The sequence below is a fragment of the Montipora capricornis genome, chromosome 2 (genome assembly GCF_036669925.1).
Source record: "Montipora capricornis isolate CH-2021 chromosome 2, ASM3666992v2, whole genome shotgun sequence".
Classification (NCBI taxonomy): domain Eukaryota; kingdom Metazoa; phylum Cnidaria; class Anthozoa; order Scleractinia; family Acroporidae; genus Montipora; species Montipora capricornis.
The window spans coordinates 21,283,941-21,303,940 of NC_090884.1; the positions used below are offsets into that span (position 1 = coordinate 21,283,941).

Genomic DNA, 20,000 nt, shown 5'->3' on the forward strand with positions numbered 1-20,000 from the left:
GGGCCAAGCTGTAAGGGATGGAGCGTTTGGTATCACGGATGGGGGTGACAAGATCAAGTGAGGAGATATTCATGTTTGTCTGTGGGTTTGGTGTAAAGATCTGTTTCTATGGAGCAATCCTTGACCGAAACCATGACATCAAGGAATGGTATGTCAGTGAAAGAGTGTGAACATGTGAATTTGATGGTGGAATGCAGGTTGTTAATATAATCGACAAACATTTTCAGTTTCATTGGGCCTTCGGTCCAAATCATGAAAATGTCACCGATAAATCTGAACCATATGTGAGGTTGATGGGGTGCGTGACGGAGAGCGTTTTGTTCGATTTTACCCAGAAAGAGGTTCGCGTAAGAAGAAACCATACTCGTTCCCATAGCAGTGCCATGTTTTTGAAGATAATGTTCTGAGTTGAATGTGAAGTTGTTCATGGTAAGGATCAAGCGAATGAGATCGCAAATGGTCTCTGAAGGGACGCGTGGATTGGCGCGTTTTTGAAGGAAACTACGACAGGCGTCGATCCCTTCGTTATGTGGTATGGGATGGCGCAGAGGTGAGAGCCCTCGACTCCCACCAATGTGGTCCGGGTTCGATTCCCAGACTCGGCGTCATATGTGGGTTGAGTTTGTTGGTTCTCTACTCTGCACCGAGAGGTTTTCTCCGGGTACTCCGGTTTCTCCCTCTTCTCAAAAAACCAGCCTTCGACTTGATTTGCGCTAGCGCTCCAGCGCTAGAAGGACTAGACACTTAAACAAAGTTCCTTTCCTTTCCTTTTCCTTTCGGTGATATGAAGGTAATGGTAATGGCCAGCCGAAATATTGTTAAAAAATACATTTTCGCGTTGTTTTATCAGTCGTGCAGTAGTCTACTTGACTTTCATGAATATTTTAAAATCAATTTTGAATGATCAAGATTTTCTCTGATCCAACGCTGTGCAAGACTTATCGTCCACGGCGTTTTAAATCTTTCCTGAAATTCTATGTGATAAACCCAAAAATTCATGGGATAAAGATTTGATCATTGCAGCACTTAACGGATTTTCATCATTGAGTTCCTTTGACGATAAAATTAGTCAAATAATAATAATAATAATAATAATAATAATAATAATAATAATAATAATAATAATAATAATAATAATAATAATAATAATAATTTATCACTTATATCAAAATTTACAGTAATTTCCTACAGATTTTCAATCAATATCGTTTAGGTGCTAGCCTAAAGAAAGTTCATCATCACCATCATTATCATCCAGTAATGTAGCAACTCTCGTAACATGCTATTGTTTGGTATTGTAAGCAGCTTCTATTGTTTTTGAGTCTAAATAATTGTTTCAATTGTTTAGTCTTTTGTTTTTGTCTAGGGTAGCGAGCCAATCACATTATACGTTACGACAGCTGGCACATGACCCTACCATCAGGAGCAGCAACAGCATTTAACAACAACTGTAGTGTACTCAAAAGCATTTCCAATAAATTGAGTGTTGCTGGAATTCGTGACCATGTTCATGATACTCTTGTACTTTCCTTAATAAAGTTTCACTTACTAAGGCATTTTTTTAGCATTAATTTCACATAACAAGACACGGAAATCTTCAGCCTTTCTTTTGATCAAAGGCCCACCTTCAACCGACAGACTTTTCGACCGTTTGTTTTTGTTATGGAAATTGCCATTGCTTATCGTAGCGATCTGATTGGATGAATTTCAGCTTTGGCGGGATTTTCATACCTATGTATGAAAATTGTTCCACGGCTCGCAACGCCTGTCAATCGACCACAACAATTATATCAAATGACCATGCTTATGATCACAAAAAAACGCGCAAAGCGATATAAATAACAAACAATAAAATTGTTAATTTTTTGCTTTCTCACTTTCTCTAATGTTTGATTTTAGTGCCATGACTGCTGAAACAATCAACTGGTACAATTTTAATTTTGTCCCACGTTACCCTACCGTTCACTTTTTCTTTTAAATGTAAAAATAATATCAGTTAATTTTTTACATAAGTACAAACCTCTGTACACAGGTCACGTTCATTGCATCAAGCCTTTCATATAATAGTTCTGTGGCTTGTGCAACCTGTTAACACCTCAGTTAAGGACAAGGACATATGTACACCGCATTATGAACAAAAATTGATAACCACTTCAAAGTCAGTTTATTATATCATCACTTGGGCCCTTCAGATAAGAACGCAGGCCCCTGACCTGTTCTAAGACTCTTCTCTAGTTTATTTTCATGACCTTCTTGATTGACAAGCTTTGCATTCAAAAAGAAACATGCCATCTTAATCAAAAATGTTAAATCCAGTGTTAAATCTTTCAGTGATTGTAAGGATGATTTTTTCTAACACCTTTGATGCTAATTGTTGCGGAGAAAAAAACAAGAGAATTGAAACCAAAAGGATACAACTCCAGGCATAGTGTTTGGCTGTAATTTGCAAAGTTCAATAATTAAGGATCCATAAAATATTTGTACATTGTGCGAGTTCGGAAGCCTAAACATTTCGGAAAATAGCACCTGAAAGACGCAAAAATTAACACATAATGAGGAGGAACAAGACCACGATCCATTTAACAAAAATATAGACAAAGACCACAATGCCTACACCAGTATCTGCAGGGAGAAGGATTATGAAATACTCACGACTACAACTAACCTCTATGATGCAATACTCAGTTGGCACTTTAGACTTCCCAGGTAAATTTAACAGCTGATTGGCACTAGAAGAATGCAAGTATTCTATTCAACAATTGTTCACCGAAGGGGAGGTGAATAGTAACCGCTTACTAAACCGAGCGCGAGGGCCGTACTCGGGAATATTGGCCCGAGGTCGTGGCAGCCCCGACCGAGGGCCAATATTCTCCAGTACGGCTCGAGCAAATGAGGTTAGTAAATTGTTTATTATATGGCAATGTTTCTTCGACAAAAGGTGGTCAAGCTCGGCCGCAGGTAAGATTTCAGTTTTCTCATTTTTTTTTAACTTCCACCACGGTAGCGGAGAAGAGTCTTCATATTAGTAGTCGTCTCCTTGTTTGTGTTGCACTTTTTTGTTGGTTGGTTTCCAGATCTTCAGGATAATAAAATGTTTGCCTTCGAATTTCGGCAAAAATTTCAATCTTTTGTGCTTTTTCTGGTAGTTTCGCTGTGAAGAATGACAGTATTCGTGTGAAAAGGATTTGCCCGCATTAGCCTCCATTTCATGCTAGATCCAGTCCAGGCGTCAGAATTCGAAAATGGTCTATTAAGCTTGTGGTCACTCATCATTTCACCATCCAATTTTCGTCATTCGCACGGGCCTTATTATACAATCAATACAACTCTCAGTCAATGCAGGAAGAATCCAAAATACTAGAAAATGGCATAATGCTGCAATAATAAATCCGTTATTGCTCATGTACTATGCAACTCGCAAAATATCTGCGCGTATTACATGTTAAACCATTCAATAAGGTGTATATATAAACTGCCTGCCTTATAAAATCAACCATTCAATAAGATGTATATATAAACTGCCTGCCTTATAAAATCAGCTAAACTTCAAAATTTGAGAAAATCTGTTTCTGTTCAAGTGTCACTCTTAAAAGGGAAAAGGATCAATTCAAATCATCTCACCATTCTTTTCTGTCTTTAAAATGAGCACTGAGCGTTCTCCTGATAGTTTCCTCTACAAGGTATCTCTCAATTGCATGAGCACCTGGCATGGATGGACCCTAATTGCAAATTGCATACATGTTATAAAATCTCCATCCCAACGAGCTGTGTGAAAAAAAGCCACTGTGAAAGGAGCTGGTTTTGTGTCCACTCCCAGAGGATAACAGCTTCCCAAGGATAGATTTTGCAATTATTCTGCCTGCTTGCTTGATACATTGTAGTACTTTACTTACAGCACCCTTCATTGACAAACCTGTTACCCTGAGGGTGAGACTGGGCTCAAGGGCATAAATATAATTATTTACTACAAAATAAATTATGTTCCATCCTTTCAAGAATTCACCTACACATTAAAATTCCTACGATGTTAAATGGGCATCGTGAAAGCAAAACAATCGATAAAACTAATTTAAAATTGCAGCGGCAGGGGCACTTTTAAAATGCAATGTTATTCTTGAAAAAAATAAATATCTGTTGTTATTATATAGCTGAGTTTTTTCCCCCAGCAGCGCACGCTCTCATTGGTTACTTTGATGTCACATGACATCCAACAATAAAACTGTTTCCCGCCAAAAGTCTCTGAGCGGACAGCAGTGCAAAATCTATGACCTCAGGGGGTAACAGTGCACTGTTACCAGCGGATGTTGACCGACGACCGCCGTTGTCGTTGCCATTGCTCGTTTTTCTTTTTGTGCTATATAACAAATCACTTAAGTTCGTTTTGTTTCCCTCAAATCTCAATTTTTCCCTAAGCTGCACCTCGGGAAACATTGAGATTCTCGGAAAACTGTTTCCCTTGGGACCAGTCCCTCGGGACCAGTCATTAAGTGTTTAATGAGTACTTTCAAGTAGTTACAAGGCAGTGATTAGTATAAAAAATTCCCATTCTCAAGTTTCAATTATAATACTGGTACATGTGACATTGTCTTTACTACATGCTGCAAATTTTTCTCAACCAAATCTTAAGGAAAGATTTACAATGTATCAAGAACTTTCATCCAAGTTTTCATTAATTTTGTAATATCAGCCAAGTGCATCTGCTGGTCTAAGTTGCATTTGTGTGGTTGCCACAGCAACTTAATTGGGGCTCATGAAAGTAGACTTCAGCATAAACTGTACTGCTTTTATGCGATCAGAACACAGCAATTTTATTGAATGTGTTATAAAGAGTGGTAAGGCTTCCAAGTGCAAGAACTACTCACCTCTGGAACATCTGTATAATCAAACATCCTATAAACTACATTTGGTAGGGGATAAACAGTGCCATCCTTGTGAAGTGGAACTTTGAATGACGGAAGGGTATGCTGCCAAGACAGAAAACACAATCATTGAACTGTCAATATAGGTACATACGAATATGTGAGCTACAGATAAATATAAAAATTAATATTATAATATTATAATGATCACCACAGAGAAGCACTTGACTAAAACCACTACAACAAAGAACAGACTCAAACTAGTGAACATGGATAGCACTACATCCTGGTTTATCAACTTAATTTAGTAACTGCTTCTTTCCAAAGTTGGACAAAATGCACTTGTCTGATTATTGTAAGAATCTGTGCCTGCAACAGGCATTGTGCCAGACTAAGCAGACATTGTACATGTCAAGGTACAGAAGATAACATTCTGTACACTTTGCTTGTTTGGCAAAATACATTATAATTATCTGGCAGGTCCAGAAAGGAAATGTTTTTCTTAGGAATTACATTGCATTCATGTAAGATGAAGACAATAGTCTTCCAATAGCTTATCTGAAAAAAAATTTCAGAGTAATTTTCTTTTGATTGCAGTTCCATCAGTCTTCAGTAATTTCCAACATGTAACATGGAGTTTTATGGTCTCTCTTTAACAACTCATCCCACTTTCCTTATGACAGAAAGGGGTTATAATTATTAGCAAAGGCACAGTTTTAAGTAGGTTAATTGCCTCTCGCAATGTCATGTGGGTATACATGTACTCAATTCAGCAGAGAAGAGCAATACAAGCTACATTCATTGTTAAAACAGCGCATCTGTCCTTGATGATGTTCATACAATGTATATTATAGGCATTGTCCATACTTTAATAGCTAGCCCAATCTTTGATGATATCATCTTACATAATAATTTTATGCTGTACCTCTAAAGCATCCCCTAATACATCATCAAACGCAAGATAAGGTCTTCTGATATGCTTCTCCTAAACAAAATAATATTATTGTAGTAAAATCTGGTCAATAGGTTAATCTGGATGGTTTTAATCCTTATTTGGTAGAAGTAGATATTTACTCCCTTGCTGTAAGTGGGAAGCAGAGCTGGCCAGAAATTATTTGGAATAAAAATAAAACGATCTTTTAGCTACACAAACGACACCACCTCCTTAGGGTGATTCCCTAGTTTGGCATTGCACAATCCCATTGCACATAATTTCTTGCATTACTGGCAAGAGCAGTGGAACAGGCACATTGATAAAATGACGGATTTTCATTGATGCCGAGCATAATCCATTAAGCAATGGCTATTTTCTCCTCAACGAGTACGGTGACCCCCATTTTTTATTTCATATATTTGCTGCGGACACTGCCTTCATGGAATAGTGAAAAACTTGTACAATTTCATAAAATTGTACGGAAGGAGCCATTATGAGGCGAACAGCTCACATTCAAGTTAAACCTATTTTGGGGTGTTAGGTACACTTTTTAGGTACCTTCATGAATTAACCATAGAATGACACCATGCTCTGCATTATACGTTGGATTACATTTATAGAATCAAACTAAATTCGTCCAACATTGGGAGTGCACGGCAATTGTCAAAGTAGCTCAAATAGCTGTATTTGTCAGTGTCGTACCAGGAAAACAAGCTCCGTGACCCCCCTTTTTTATTACATTTTTATCATCTCCTTGACATGTTACAACAGTATGCCAAGTTTGAATGGGAAATCTATGACAGATTCTATTACCAGTACTAGGGAATCACCTTAAGGTGGCTCAAACCAGTTTAAACACCTGAAAGAAACGTTCTTATTAGAAGGATTGACACTACAACATTTTATCACGTAACAGCAATGTTTTGGTACCATATCAAACACCAATTATTGTTGAAAAAGATTTGGTCATTTCTGTGACATAAAAAGATACCGCAGCAACAGGAAAGCCCTGCAAAAACACCCCATATTTTGGCTTTAGCTTCTCTTACCTCAAAAACGAATTTGGTGACCCCCATTTTTTATTTCTGAAATGTAATGAGCATGCCAGAATGAAACTTTCTGCAAAGTTTAAAAAATTATGTGGAGCGGATTCAAAGCTACCTTAAATTTTAGATTATTTAAGGTAGTTCTGAATCCGCTACACAGAATTTTTTTAAACTTTGCAGAGTTTCATCCTGGCCTCCTGATCACTTTTGTGCAATAAAAAATTGGGGTCACCCAGTTCGTTTGTCAGATAGGAGCAACTAAAGGCAAAATATAGGATGTTTTTGCAAGGCTTTCCTGTTGCCATGGAAACTTGTTAGGTCACAAAAAATGACTGGATGATGTTCAGCAATAATTGATGTTTCACATGATAGCATAGGATTACAAAAGTGTTGTAGTGTCAATCCTTCTAATAAGAAGGTCCCTTGAAAGTGTTGAAACCAGTTTGAGCCATGGCCTTAAATCACACAATAAGCAAATTCTAGTACAATGCATTGTCCCAGAAAAGATCACATCAGATTCTATTATCTGTGCAAATTCCAGTTGATACCCCATAACACACCTGCCAGTTATCTGATTTCAGCTTTTGTATTTGTGCCCAAAGACAGTCTAAATACTGTTGAGAAAAATGTAAAATATCAGTAAATGTTACGTTAAGTGGACAGATTACATAAAAAAAAACAAGGCACAAAACCATTGAGGGACATTGTCAGGTAGAATACATTTTTTTGTCTTGTAGGTGATGTGGTTAAACTCCTGGTAAGACCAGCCACTATATCAACTACTTGGGTGCCTGCTCAAGTAAAACATAAAGGGCAGACCAAAGATGCCCTGGAAAACCGCACTGAAGCCCCTTGATATATTGCTTGAGAAAATTCAATAATTATTTTGACAACCAAGAGAACAGATTGGAGACAACTTGCTGCCCAGTGTGAAATGGGTGACAAGAACAACAAACTAAGTATGTGAAGTACAGCATCAATGAATTAGAGAAACCCAAACAAAAGAAGAACACAAAGCTCTTTACAGTCTAATCTGAGATCAAGGTTACTATTATTTTTTTACTTTTACATGTATGAGATATGTTTACTTCAATACAACTTCACCTAAAATTGGCAATTGTTAATTACATAAGCATAAAAACAGAGAGAAATACTGAATAACTTGTGAAGGAACTCACCTCTTCTTGAGGGTGAGGCTCATCAGTTGACCATACTCGTAGCGCCGTGACGTGCTTCTTGCTTCTCCGACTAGTTGAAAAATGAAAGTTATTTGCAAAAGTTTTCTCAAAATTTTGACATTATCATATGTCCAGAAATATGTGTACATAATTAGATGTACATATTGCCCAATTTTGATATCCAACAGGTTCCCCTTAAGTATTTGCTACCCATTTTCAAGAAATAACATAAAGGTGAGCGTTAGCATTATTTTTTTGGTGAGGGTAAATCTATCTTTACTTGAGGACTTAGGGTCCGCAAGTGATGCTGAAGTTGGGGAGGAGAGCAAAGGGAGACTTTGTGATGCTTATCAAAATCTTCGTACATTTAATTACTAATCGTAGATAGCTACTGCACAACTGCCCTTCATCCATTTCACCATGGATACAGAGAACAACAGCAAACTGGATACAGCAGTTTCAAGAGAACCAGATGGACGGTCCTCACCACTGGCATATACAGGAAGCCACCTCATACTGATCAGTACTTACAATATGATTCACTCCATCCACAATAATTATTGACAAAATGCAGTATTGTCAAGTGTCTCTATGAGTGCACCAAACATTGTATAACTAAACCCTCTGCCTTCTCCACAGAGAAGAAACATTGGTCATCTGTTCTTGTTTCTAATAGCTATCCTTTTCCTTTCATGCAGGAAATGACCAAGACCAGGAATCTGACAACCAGTGCTGAACCTGAAATCGAGTTTAAGTCTACCACAGTCTTACATTATGTCAAAGGTCTGTCTGAACAACTTTGCCATTGCCTACAACAACAACACGGCATAGGCGCTGGCTCAAGTCAAAGACTACACTACAATCACAGTTAGTACAGCCAAAAGATGCTGTGAACCTGGGTAAACAAGAGAGCGTGGTTTACTGAATGTGGCAAAGTTACATGTACTTCAGCAAGACTGGAAGACCTGTGCAAGATCAAATCATGGAGCATGACAGAGACATGCAGTTGGCTAGGACATAGACCTCTGCCGTTTCAGAGCGCACCCACAAGACCAGACACCACCTGCTTTGGAATGAAGTAATGTTTATTTATCATGATCAACAACATCAACAGGGACAACTTGGGATAGAAATTCTGGAAGCATGGATAGGCTATGATCAACAATCATAACAGCAGAGCTGAGCAATCCGGGGAACATTCAGGAAACTCGTTTTTGAACCACTAAGAGAACATTATTATCTTCTAAATGCACCAATCACAGTGGACCATAGTGGAAAACTTTGAAAATACAAGTGAAATTAATCGTTAATTGCACAAGGGCACATTGCGATTACATGTTAATCACATTTAAAGGGCAAAGCTACTGTGTTCAGGGAAGCCAGTTGAACGAACAGTTTAGTCTTAAAGTCTTAAATTTACAAAAAATTGTTGCTATCAACAAAAATAGTGCTCAGAATGTATTTTATATGTGGATAAAGATTCTCTTGTAACCTCACTTGCTCTGGCTGAGCAACTGTTAATCAACCAGGATCAAGTAATCATGCCCTCTCAGAGCTTGACATTGCGACCTGTGGAATTGACCAGTTTTCAACATCAACCAGTTTGCTTGTGTTGCCGAAATCCTTATGCCTTAAAATGAACTGTTTCATAGCCAGCAAATGTTCCATTGACTAAGAAATTTGGGTATAATATTTCGTAACAAATCTCCCTTCATTTCGTCGGTGGGGTGGAAATAGTTTTACATCATAGTTTAAGATTGAACTGAACTCAAATTTTGCAAGAGAAAGTAACGTTTAATGAAAATTTCGCTCAAATTTCAGTTTTGGTGCAACAGGCGTGAATTGAAATTAGCAGAGCCACACTATCCCATGAATGAATATGCAAAATGCTCAACAAACATACGTATATTTCCTTTTCCAAGACAATGTTTACTGGAGTAACGAGCTTGTTTCAGCAATGGCATATTATTTTTATAATTTCACTTCAATTTAAATCATGATTGTCTCAAATCAATGTAATCATAAATACTTGTATAATTTTGTAGTGTACAGTAAAATAATGAAATGTTAGAGTATATATTATTAACCAGGGGGCTCTTCTTGACACATGTTCCTGGTTAATGGCACTGTACGTACCTTATGTAGTTTTCCATAGTTAACAACAACTGTCCAAATTCCTGATTCTTTTTCTCTGCAAGCTCTTTTCCAGCCTGTGAACATCATATCTCTTAAAAATCAAGTGCAGAGAATGTACAGTACACAAAACTTGGAGCCCTGACTTCCAGGACTGCCAAAAAAAACAAGATTATAAAATTTCATAAGGTAATTTGTTTTTTACAGCATATGGAACCATGTCTTCGAACATGTAGAAAGAGCAATGGGGATTTGCTTCGACACCTTTAGTCTTTCTTGACCCCCCCCCCCCCCCTCCCCCAAACAAAGGTCACACCTCTTTTAACCAACCTGAAAATCTCTTTAGCTCAACCCCAAGCCAAGATAAAGTTTAAGCATAATTATCACATTCACTTCCCTAACCAACTGTCAGACACACTTCATTCACCCCAGATCACCACCAGCAATAATATTTAACAATTATTCTATGGGGCACCCTGGACATGAAGTGATAGATAAACAATGCTCATTGTTTATCTAGATGTAGAATAATTGTTTTATTAGAAACTCCAGGATCAACAACTCTTCCATGTGTTGTCGACTAAAGCATCAATTTCTGCCTTGGCCAATTCTGGTCCAAAATAGCTTTTGTCAACCAAAAATATTTTCAGCTTGCTTTATTGCAGATGTGTTCCTTGACCACATTAGGTACAGCAACTATACGAACTTATGGCCTGTGTGCGGTGTCAGCCAATGAAAATGCTTGAAATCTGATGTCCGTAGTTCAGTTTTTAATGAATAGATTTAGCGAAGCCTAAAAGTGGAGCTCCCCTTTCTAACCCCTGATAGCAATATAGTGTATATGGAAATAATTATGCTTCTGCATAAAGCACAAAATTAATCATCATTAGTGTATACAGTTTACAGTGATCTAACACGTCTGAGCTGACAGCAGTAAACAAACAAGCCTTTCCAACAAGAAACAACAATTATTTTAATCAATAACTAAAACCGAAATTACATGCACAGTAATCTCTTTCACAACATTTTCTGTTTGACTGATAATCTTTACTACATACATACATACATACATACATACATACATACATACTTAATTGACCGCTCCCCATAGGGGCTTTTCAGGGCCAATGAAACACAATCAACGAAACAACAGAAAACAACAATTACAACTGTTAAGAATCCCAACTGGCCGGAGGCAAACCAGTTGGCTATTTACAAGTGCAGCTAGGAAGTTGAACCAGGGACTACTACAGGGATCTCCGGATCTCAAGGCAAGCGCCCTAACCACTGGGCCACACTGCCTCTCTCTTCAGTTTAGAACAACAGAAAAAATCTTACTACCGTAAAAACCCACAGATAAGCCGCACCTTTTTTCCAAAAATAGTCACTAGAAATTGGGGGTGTGGCTTATCTGTGGAACATTTGAAAAAGGTGTTGTGAATCGATCCTCCAAGAGTGAGAGAAAAATGCTATTCTGAAGTATTTGCGTGGTAGATGGCCCACTGTTTCTTCGCTGTTTAGCACTTTGATAGCAAATTTGTCGGACAAAATAGTCTTGTGTCAACTACTGACGAACAAAATACTTGTAATAAAGACCCTGTTACACTGGGCAATGTTTCATGCAGGTTAAAAAAAAAACCACGCTGCTTCCGGTGTCCAGTTTTCCATTTTCGCGTCCGATCTAATGCCTGGTTACTAAGCTTCGAATGTTCCGTTCACGTTCTTGTTGTAATTAACAAATATATGGAAAAACTGTGCTGAATGAAGAAATTCCAGAATAAGCTAAATCAAATGTCAAAGTTGGGTAGAAACAATGTTCATTACGTTAAAGTGCTAAAGTTGTGGGTAAGACAAGTATTTTCAGTTTCAATGTTTAATAGCGAGGTTACATTCGATGAACAGAAGATGATAAAGAAGACTGCTCAAGACTCTTGCATGAGCACCATGTGCAGAAATGTGATGGTTGAAATATGCCAGACTTTCTGTCAACACGGAATTGCAAACGATTCAGGCCTTCTTCGTTTTTTTTAGCAAGTTTTACAAAATATGTGAGGCAGCCAGGCATGCATTAAAAATGGGAAACATGCACTTACCTTAAAGCCAACCGTTGTAAATTAGTGTTTTTCTCGCTCTTCTTCTCTCACCTTTACGGTGTTCTTCATTTAAATTTTATCTTCTTCTCCTTCCTTGGCTTCTCTCAAGGCTTTTTTCACTTAAAATTATTTTCTCAAATTTCGTCTCCTCTTCTCTAGTGATCTTTAATCTTTATCCCGTTGCCCCTCACTAATATCATTTCCCGCCAGAAAAGTGTGAGTTGCCAAATGCAAGCTGCCACATGATTTCCCGCCAAGGAAAATTGCCCGAACACTCCCTTCCCCAGAGGCTGTCCTGCCTCCCCACCTCCACCCTGACAGTCTGTACGTGCGGGCGGACAGGTGTACGCTGACGTCATAATCAAAATTTCGCACATGGATAGATTTCCCAAAAAATCTTACCCATGGTGCTCTGCTAAGATACTAAAATATCACATAAGGAGCTCTTACCCAAGGTAATGATGACAAAACTGTGTAAGCAAACCAGTCAGAACGAACCTATTGGAGATAAACCAATTTTTGAGATGAAATGAAATGATTGATATTCGCCTTCTTGTCTGGGAAAGACTGAGTAGCTTGCTACATGTAACAATTGTCAGGAAAGGTTTCAAGAATGGATCCAGGCAAAAAGAATTTCTATGCATTAATTAACACAAAGCAGCTGTTCAGTGTTTTGGTTTTGAATTCACAAGGGTTGTAGTAGTTTTGAGTTTTACACAGTGCATATAAAAAAAAAGGAGCTTGCAAAACAATTAGAATTGGACTTAATTTCTTATTAAACATGTAGAAGTAATGTAATACTTCAACTACAAGTAACTACAATGTACATCCATGAATCAAATGAATATTGCTTACAGACTGAGGTACATGTATCATGATTAAGGTTTCTATGGCGGTGCTTAAGATTTTGGGTCTTTATTTTTCTTATAATTCCACAGTGAATTTTGTGAGCAGAGCTGGCTTGCTAGATTAGTATCCAGAACAGCGTGATTTAGATCTAGCATGTGGAAGAAAAAAGACCCTACATTTTTCTGTGCAGGCTTTTGGTGAGACACTTGATTTTGAGAGTAAAGAATGGTAATACGTTTTCATTTCAATTCATCTTGAAACCATTTAAAGGCCTTGGCAAACTGTGTCAAACAGAGTACCAGTAACTGAATCTTGCAGAGTGTTGAGAAATCAAGTAGTTTCAATAAAATTGTTTAATTTTAAACAAGAAAATTGTTAAGAACTCAAATTTTGTTTCAGCCTGGGAGGAGATGACATTCACTTTTTATCAGCACCATTGAATCCGCCTGAATTTTTCAGAGACATTTGTTGTCCAGATAAGTGCCAGGATTACTTTTTCTTAAGCTACAGATAGTACTGTAATGTTGGTACATGTAAGTGCCACCTGAAAGTATTGAACCATCCAGACAAAGCAATAGCTCATATTTTGTGGGTTGTTATATTTGCATCAAAGCAAGCATTAAAAAATGTTCCCACAGGAAAACTGAAGTGCAAATTTGCAAAAGGAAATTTAAAGCAGTTGAAAAGATAAGTACAGATTTCACTTCCCAAGAAAGAAAGAAAAACGAAACTGTAAAAAAAAAATATACCAGTAAACTGCCCAGCTGATACATGTGTACAATATTATAATAACATCCTATAATTAACCATAATTTATTTGAATTAGTACAGAACGTTTGCATTGTCCCACATGTAAGGCATGTTGTAAATTACCTGTGGAATATCATCCTCCATTGTTGCAGCTATTAACAAGTTAAAAAACTCTAATAGTGCACTAGGCATTAGGACTCTGCAGTTAACCAGATCAGCAAGAAATCGCACCTTCAAAAAAAGATACACTCCACAATGTTTACTCATGCATTTAGTAGCAGCATATCATTCAAGCTACATGTAAATGAAAAACAAGAAGTGGACAAAAACAGGGTGGTGTCCTGCACTACACTGGAGAGGAGAGAGAATTAAGAAGAAAACTACATTAGTTGATTGTACTATATTTTACAAGTACAAATAACAAAATAAATTAAAAATTACCCACCATTAACCTTGCTCTATCAAATTGGGCAGCCACAAGAACATCCTTGAGATTCTCCAGGATCATGTCTAAAAACTTGAAACAATTGAAAATAACATTTCTTAATCAAGAAAACAACTCTTTGAGGAAAACTATCCTACACTGTTCCCTACAAGGGAAATATCACAGGAGCATTAACATAAAATTACGTCCTCTAAAAGGAACTTACAATCTGCAAACCACAACACTGATTTAGAGTGGGAAATGGAAGGTTGCGTCATAACTGATTGATATTTCATGCAATAGGGTAGTATAAATACATGTATATGTAGCAATATCTTTTAGACACGCACCTCCTCTCCACAACTGTAATTTTTTGCATTCAGAAGTCCCACCAGTGTACTGTACACAGTTATTTTTTCTGGTAGATTTGAAGCACTTAAAAAAAATGCTTATGATTAGAATTGCCATGAAAAAGAAAAGAAGCAAAAATGCATTTTTAGTAACAATGAAGGGAACTTCAAATTCACCATAACATGGCATGTATTGTACAATACCTTTGACAACTTTTTTTGCAGATGCATGTCTTATCAAAATCATGAAAATAATTGGAACTAATGCAAGTTAAGTCACAACAAGACTCCTAGACTAAGTCAAAAAGTCACAAAAATATGACAACTGTGTGAACAATAGGGAAATCAACGCTGGCCAAAAAGGTAATGGAAGTGCTTTTTTGGTGATGCATGAAGTTTCGTAGATTTACATGAATAAAATGAGAATGTTCAGGTCATTGCAATCCAAATTCTCTTCTCACCAAGTGCAAATAATCTTGAGGATTCTCTCTTTGTAATTAGGCAAATCAGCTTCCAGAACACTAGCAAGCCCTTCTAAATTGCTTTCCAGTGATGATGTACTCTGCATTTAAGAAAAAGGAGATATGTCAAATAACAAGGGTTGAGACTATTTAACAATTAGACCCTTCGCCCGCAAGGGCTACGGGTCAATAGCCCATGAGGCGAAGCCGAATTGTTACATATTTGTTGCAACAATATTATTATCATAACCATGAATACACTGTAAATACCTCTTACTAACCAAGTTTGAGGTCCGTTCTTTAAGTTACCGACCAAGTTTTTTCCCACTGCTTTATGGCCCAAGCACAAAGCGTTCGGGCCATAAGTCTATGGGAAAGAAAACGAGGATCCGTAAATTACAGTACCGACCAATCATGGTACAGTAATCATGGGCAGCAAACCAATTAAATTACTGTACACCGTACTTTGTAAGTTGTAATAACATAACTTGACCGATTTGGGAGCAGGGCTAGTGAGATCAATGGACTCCCACAAACGTGACACGGCATCATGCGTAAAAAAAAATTTAGGCAAAGTTAAAACCAAGCCAATGTAGCAGTTTGCCTGGGATATTTCGGGGGACTCCAGGGAGGTTTGCACCACTTGCGGTCATGGTGGTCACGCTTTGCTACAGCTCCACAGTTACAAGAAGTTTCCTACTTTTAGGCTTGGTTTTAACGCATTTAAATATCATTCATAATGCAGCTACATGTAAGTATCCTTCTCATTGGTACATTGCTTTGTTTGTATTAGAAATGCTAAATTCAGCAATTGAGGGTGATATTTGTCTCCAGACTTTTGGTAACTTCAACTTCAATTTCAAGCCTGCGGCTCCTGGCAGTTTTTGTTGTAGACTAAAGGGTTCCTGGAGTTCAAGCAGAGCTTCGTACTATGCAAACTCTCTGGTGATGTTGAACTAAACCCTGGATGGCAAGGCATATCTATGGAAGGTGAAGATTATTTAATGAAATTTGCGATTGAAATCAACCATGGCTCAAATAATTTCAGTGTAGCACAATTGAATGTTCGAGGCTTGAGAAATAAGATGGATGAAATCAGACTTTTACTTAAAGTGTGCCGCTTAGACATTTTAGCAATAACTGAAACCTTCTTAGACGAGAACATATTGGACAAGCAATTACATGTGGACAACTATAAGATTGTTAGAAGGGACAGAAATAGGGGGTTAAATCATACACCGGTAGGAAATTACAAGATATACTGCAGCAATTTAACTATAGTGTAATGAACGACAAAAATCAGCCAACAAGAGTTACAAGTGACACACAGACCCTGATTGACTTGGTTATTACCAGTACGCCGGAGATTATCAAGGGAACTATTAAAACAACTGAGTTGGGAATCTCAGATCATAAGTTAGTCCTTGCTACAATATGGTCCAAAATAAAAAGGCCGCGTCCTAAAATAGTCAGAGCCCACACCTTTAAGAGATTTGACCAAGCAGCATTTGTGAAGGATATCGAGAATGCGCCGTGGTCAGTCTGTTCCGTGTTTGATGATCCGGACGATTGCTATTGGGCGTGGTCACTCATGTTCAATGATATCTGTCAGGTGCATGCCCCTTACAGGAAGTTAAAATTAGGAGTGTCTCGGTACCTTGGATAACATCTCAAATACAGCATTTGATGAATAAACGTTTTAAAGCGCTTAAAAAGGCACAACGTCTGGGTGATCCAAATCTGTGGGCTGAATATCGGGTGTTACAGAATAGAGTGACCACGGAAGTAAGGCTGTCTAAGAGCAAGTACTATTTGGAACTGTTTAATGAAGTGAAGGATTGTAAATCCTATTGGAGACTGGTAAGAAATGCGACAAACGGCAAATCAATTGCCCTGATATTAGGGATCAGAAATGCGGATGGAAAAGTTGTTACATGTACCTCTGACCTGGACAAGGCCAACATACTGAATGAGCACTTTTCAACTATTGGCGAAAAACTGGCCAACTAATTGCTGAATACCAACTTGACTCAAAGCAACGTTCATATTCCCACCGTCACGCCTTGTGTTATGAACATAAATTTATCGTATGAGGATATTGTCAGCTCGATGGCTAAGTTGAAAGCCGATAAAGCCTCGGGACCCGACAGTGTTGCACCAAAACTTTTAAAGTTTGCTGGTGACTCAATTATTCCATCTTTGTTGTCTGTATTCAATACAAGCGCCACTTGCAACACTGTACCGGCTACATGGAAGGCTGCAAATATTTCAGCTCTCCAGAAAAGTGACGATGAAACTGATAAGCATAATTATAGGCCCATTTTGCTTCTAACTGTGCCTGGAAAATTGATGGAGTCAGTGGTGGCGTCAACTATTATCACGCATGTCACAGGACAGGGACTTGGAAACCCTCATCAGTGGGCGTACAAAAAGGGTCATTCCACCGGGCTGTTGCTAGTGAAGATAACGCATGACTGGAGACAAGCACTCAACATGAAATATGTTGTAGGCATGATATTCGTTGACTTTTGTAAGGCATTTGATGCAAGTCCCCACTCCATTTTGCTTCGAAAACTTCAGAGTCTTGGTGTAGCTGGGGATTTATGGTGGTGGATAAGGGATTATCTCTCTCGAAGAACACAAGTAATAACGATTAATGGGTGTCAATCTCAAGCCATGCCAGGTACTTTTGGTGTACCACAAGGGTTGGTGCTGGGCCCCACACTGTTTTCCCTCTTCTGTAATGACCTGCCCAGTATCACTGAGGGTATAGATGGCGACCCACAGCTTCACATGTACGCAGACGATACCACTGTTTATGTCTCGCCTCCTACTTTTGATCTGGTGGCTTCCAAGTTAAATAATTATATACATGGTGTTGTGAGAACTGTCTCACTCCCCATCCTACTAAGACCGAATATAATTATGCTGCTCAGTGGACGTGACAAATTGACACCCATTAATCGTTTTTACTTGGTGTACGCCAAGCAAGGCGGTTCTTGCCATAGCAAAATGGAATACCTTGGAGACTATGTACGAGAAACGATTACTAATTCTAGCGCATCAGGCTTATTATCATCTTTTACCATGTCCCATGAGCTGTCTTTTTGTAAAGTATGAAAGCAGATACGATTTCAGGAGGAAAATGGAAATGGTTATGGTTACTAGGACTGATATGATCAAGAAAGCATGCTCTTTCTTATAAGTCAATTATTCTGTGGAATGCCCTGGAAAACCAAATGAGATCACTTTGCAACATTGATGCTTTTAAAAAGGTGTTCTTTTAAGCCACATTTGTAAATATGTCGAGTTCTTATATTAGTTTTATTGTAATTAATTAGCTCTAATTTTATTACCCGTAATTGTACACGACCATATCAGCTTTGCTGAACTTTTTAATCATGTTTTAAATAAATGCTGTTCAGGGGCATTACCATGTGCTTTTTTTGTTTGCTTGCTTCTTTTTGGCCTCAGGTTCTTCATTTGCTCTTATGCTTATTTCCTTAAAAAGGAAAGCCCTACTTCTTAAGTTCATTTGCTTACAGGTTTCAAGAGCACTTATTTTAACATGGCCACTGATCCAGAAAACTCAAACTCGGATCTTTCTTCCATTAGTCCTGAGCTTTCCACATCAAGTTCTTCTTCAGCAGGCTCAGCTACATGTAGTACTGTGCACAGTTTATCTGGAGAATTATTAACTGCTTCCACTGTCAACACATTTTGCCCGCTAGTAGCTTGACTCGGCCAGGACACCTCAATTTGATCAGGCCACAGCTTTATCCTTACCGGCCACTACACCTTTGGCTACGTCCAGTTTTTCTTTTCCGGGCCGCTGCTTGCCAGTGGCCTCTTCTACTGCACAATTACCAGCTTCTCCAGGCACAGGTACATGTAGGCCTATTTTGGTTCCTTCTTCCATTAATATGTTCACCTTTCCAACAATGTCATCGCTCAGTTAGCCTGTGAGCTTGTTCACACCAAGTACCAAGTGCTTCATCTTGTTCCCTCAGATCATCGTCCCTGCCCTTCTTGCCATCCCTTCAGCAGCCGTTCATTATTGGGCGCGTATTCTCACTGGTTATGTACTAGTCTTGTAAATAGATTATTACTGGAAACTCTGTCTATCTTGCCAAACTTTCTCTCAGTCAACTTGAGGGAAAGTGAGTCAGAGCCTCAGCTCCTTCTTGCCAGTAGAATTATCTTTAAGTTAATGTCTTCTGCCAAGCGTCTCAAGCACAAAATTGAAGATATCATTGCCTGGTCACAAGCCGTTTTCATCTTTTCTTTAATACTCACAACTCATTTCCCTTTGAGATGGCGCAATTTAACTCTTTACAACCTTTTGGATTTGCACATATTCTGCAAAGTCCAAGGCAATGCCTGGATGGCTTATGATGGAGTACTCACAAGTTTGCAGCCACCGCCTGACCCTCAGATTGGTTCCTTCACGGAACCATGTGCAAGTTCCTCTGCAATGGTGTGCAACCCTTGGAATAACAGTTTTTGCATGGCACCCTTTCGCATGTGCTGCCTGTAGCTGCCTGGAAAACATATTACGGGATAGTTTTTGGATGAAAATGGCAGAGTGGCACAAAGACAAAAAGTTAGGAGTTATATCGTTTGAATAACGCTTAAATGTGAATGAAAGAGTGTTACAACTGGCGACAAGGATAAAATCAATTGTCAATAGATTCCCAGAAAACATAAATACTGGAAAATGCCAGTAAACATCAAATTTGGAAACATAAGCCTGTTCAACTGCAAAGGCAACCCAACTACATGTAGCGTTGGTCCTACATGTAAATGGCGACCCCGGAAACATTCCTTCGAGTTCTTTCTTGAAGGCGTTACAAATGATTCTTAGAGGATAGCATTGCTCGTTTACTGTGCTTGGCAAGACGTCCAGGATATTTTCGACACCCT

The 20,000-nt window shown here is 38.4% G+C and overlaps 1 protein-coding gene across 2 annotated transcripts in view; it reads right to left on the bottom strand.

Annotated features, from left to right (window-relative positions):
• LOC138039067 (nuclear cap-binding protein subunit 1-like) overlaps positions 1–20,000 on the bottom strand; it is a 56,958-nt gene that overhangs the window by 26,014 nt on the left and 10,944 nt on the right. For both annotated transcript variants that reach the window (XM_068885235.1, XM_068885236.1), the window contains exons 3-16: positions 15,078–15,178; positions 14,617–14,701; positions 14,288–14,359; positions 13,966–14,073; positions 12,694–12,741; positions 10,154–10,227; positions 8,018–8,087; positions 7,400–7,453; positions 5,785–5,844; positions 4,863–4,964; positions 3,622–3,719; positions 2,666–2,729; positions 2,416–2,526; positions 2,021–2,085 (exon numbers count right to left, since the gene is read on the bottom strand). In XM_068885235.1, coding sequence (XP_068741336.1) covers positions 2,021–2,085; positions 2,416–2,526; positions 2,666–2,729; positions 3,622–3,719; positions 4,863–4,964; positions 5,785–5,844; positions 7,400–7,453; positions 8,018–8,087; positions 10,154–10,227; positions 12,694–12,741; positions 13,966–14,073; positions 14,288–14,359; positions 14,617–14,701; positions 15,078–15,178 — 1,112 coding nt within the window. The remainder of the gene's footprint in view (positions 1–2,020; positions 2,086–2,415; positions 2,527–2,665; positions 2,730–3,621; positions 3,720–4,862; positions 4,965–5,784; positions 5,845–7,399; positions 7,454–8,017; positions 8,088–10,153; positions 10,228–12,693; positions 12,742–13,965; positions 14,074–14,287; positions 14,360–14,616; positions 14,702–15,077; positions 15,179–20,000) is intronic.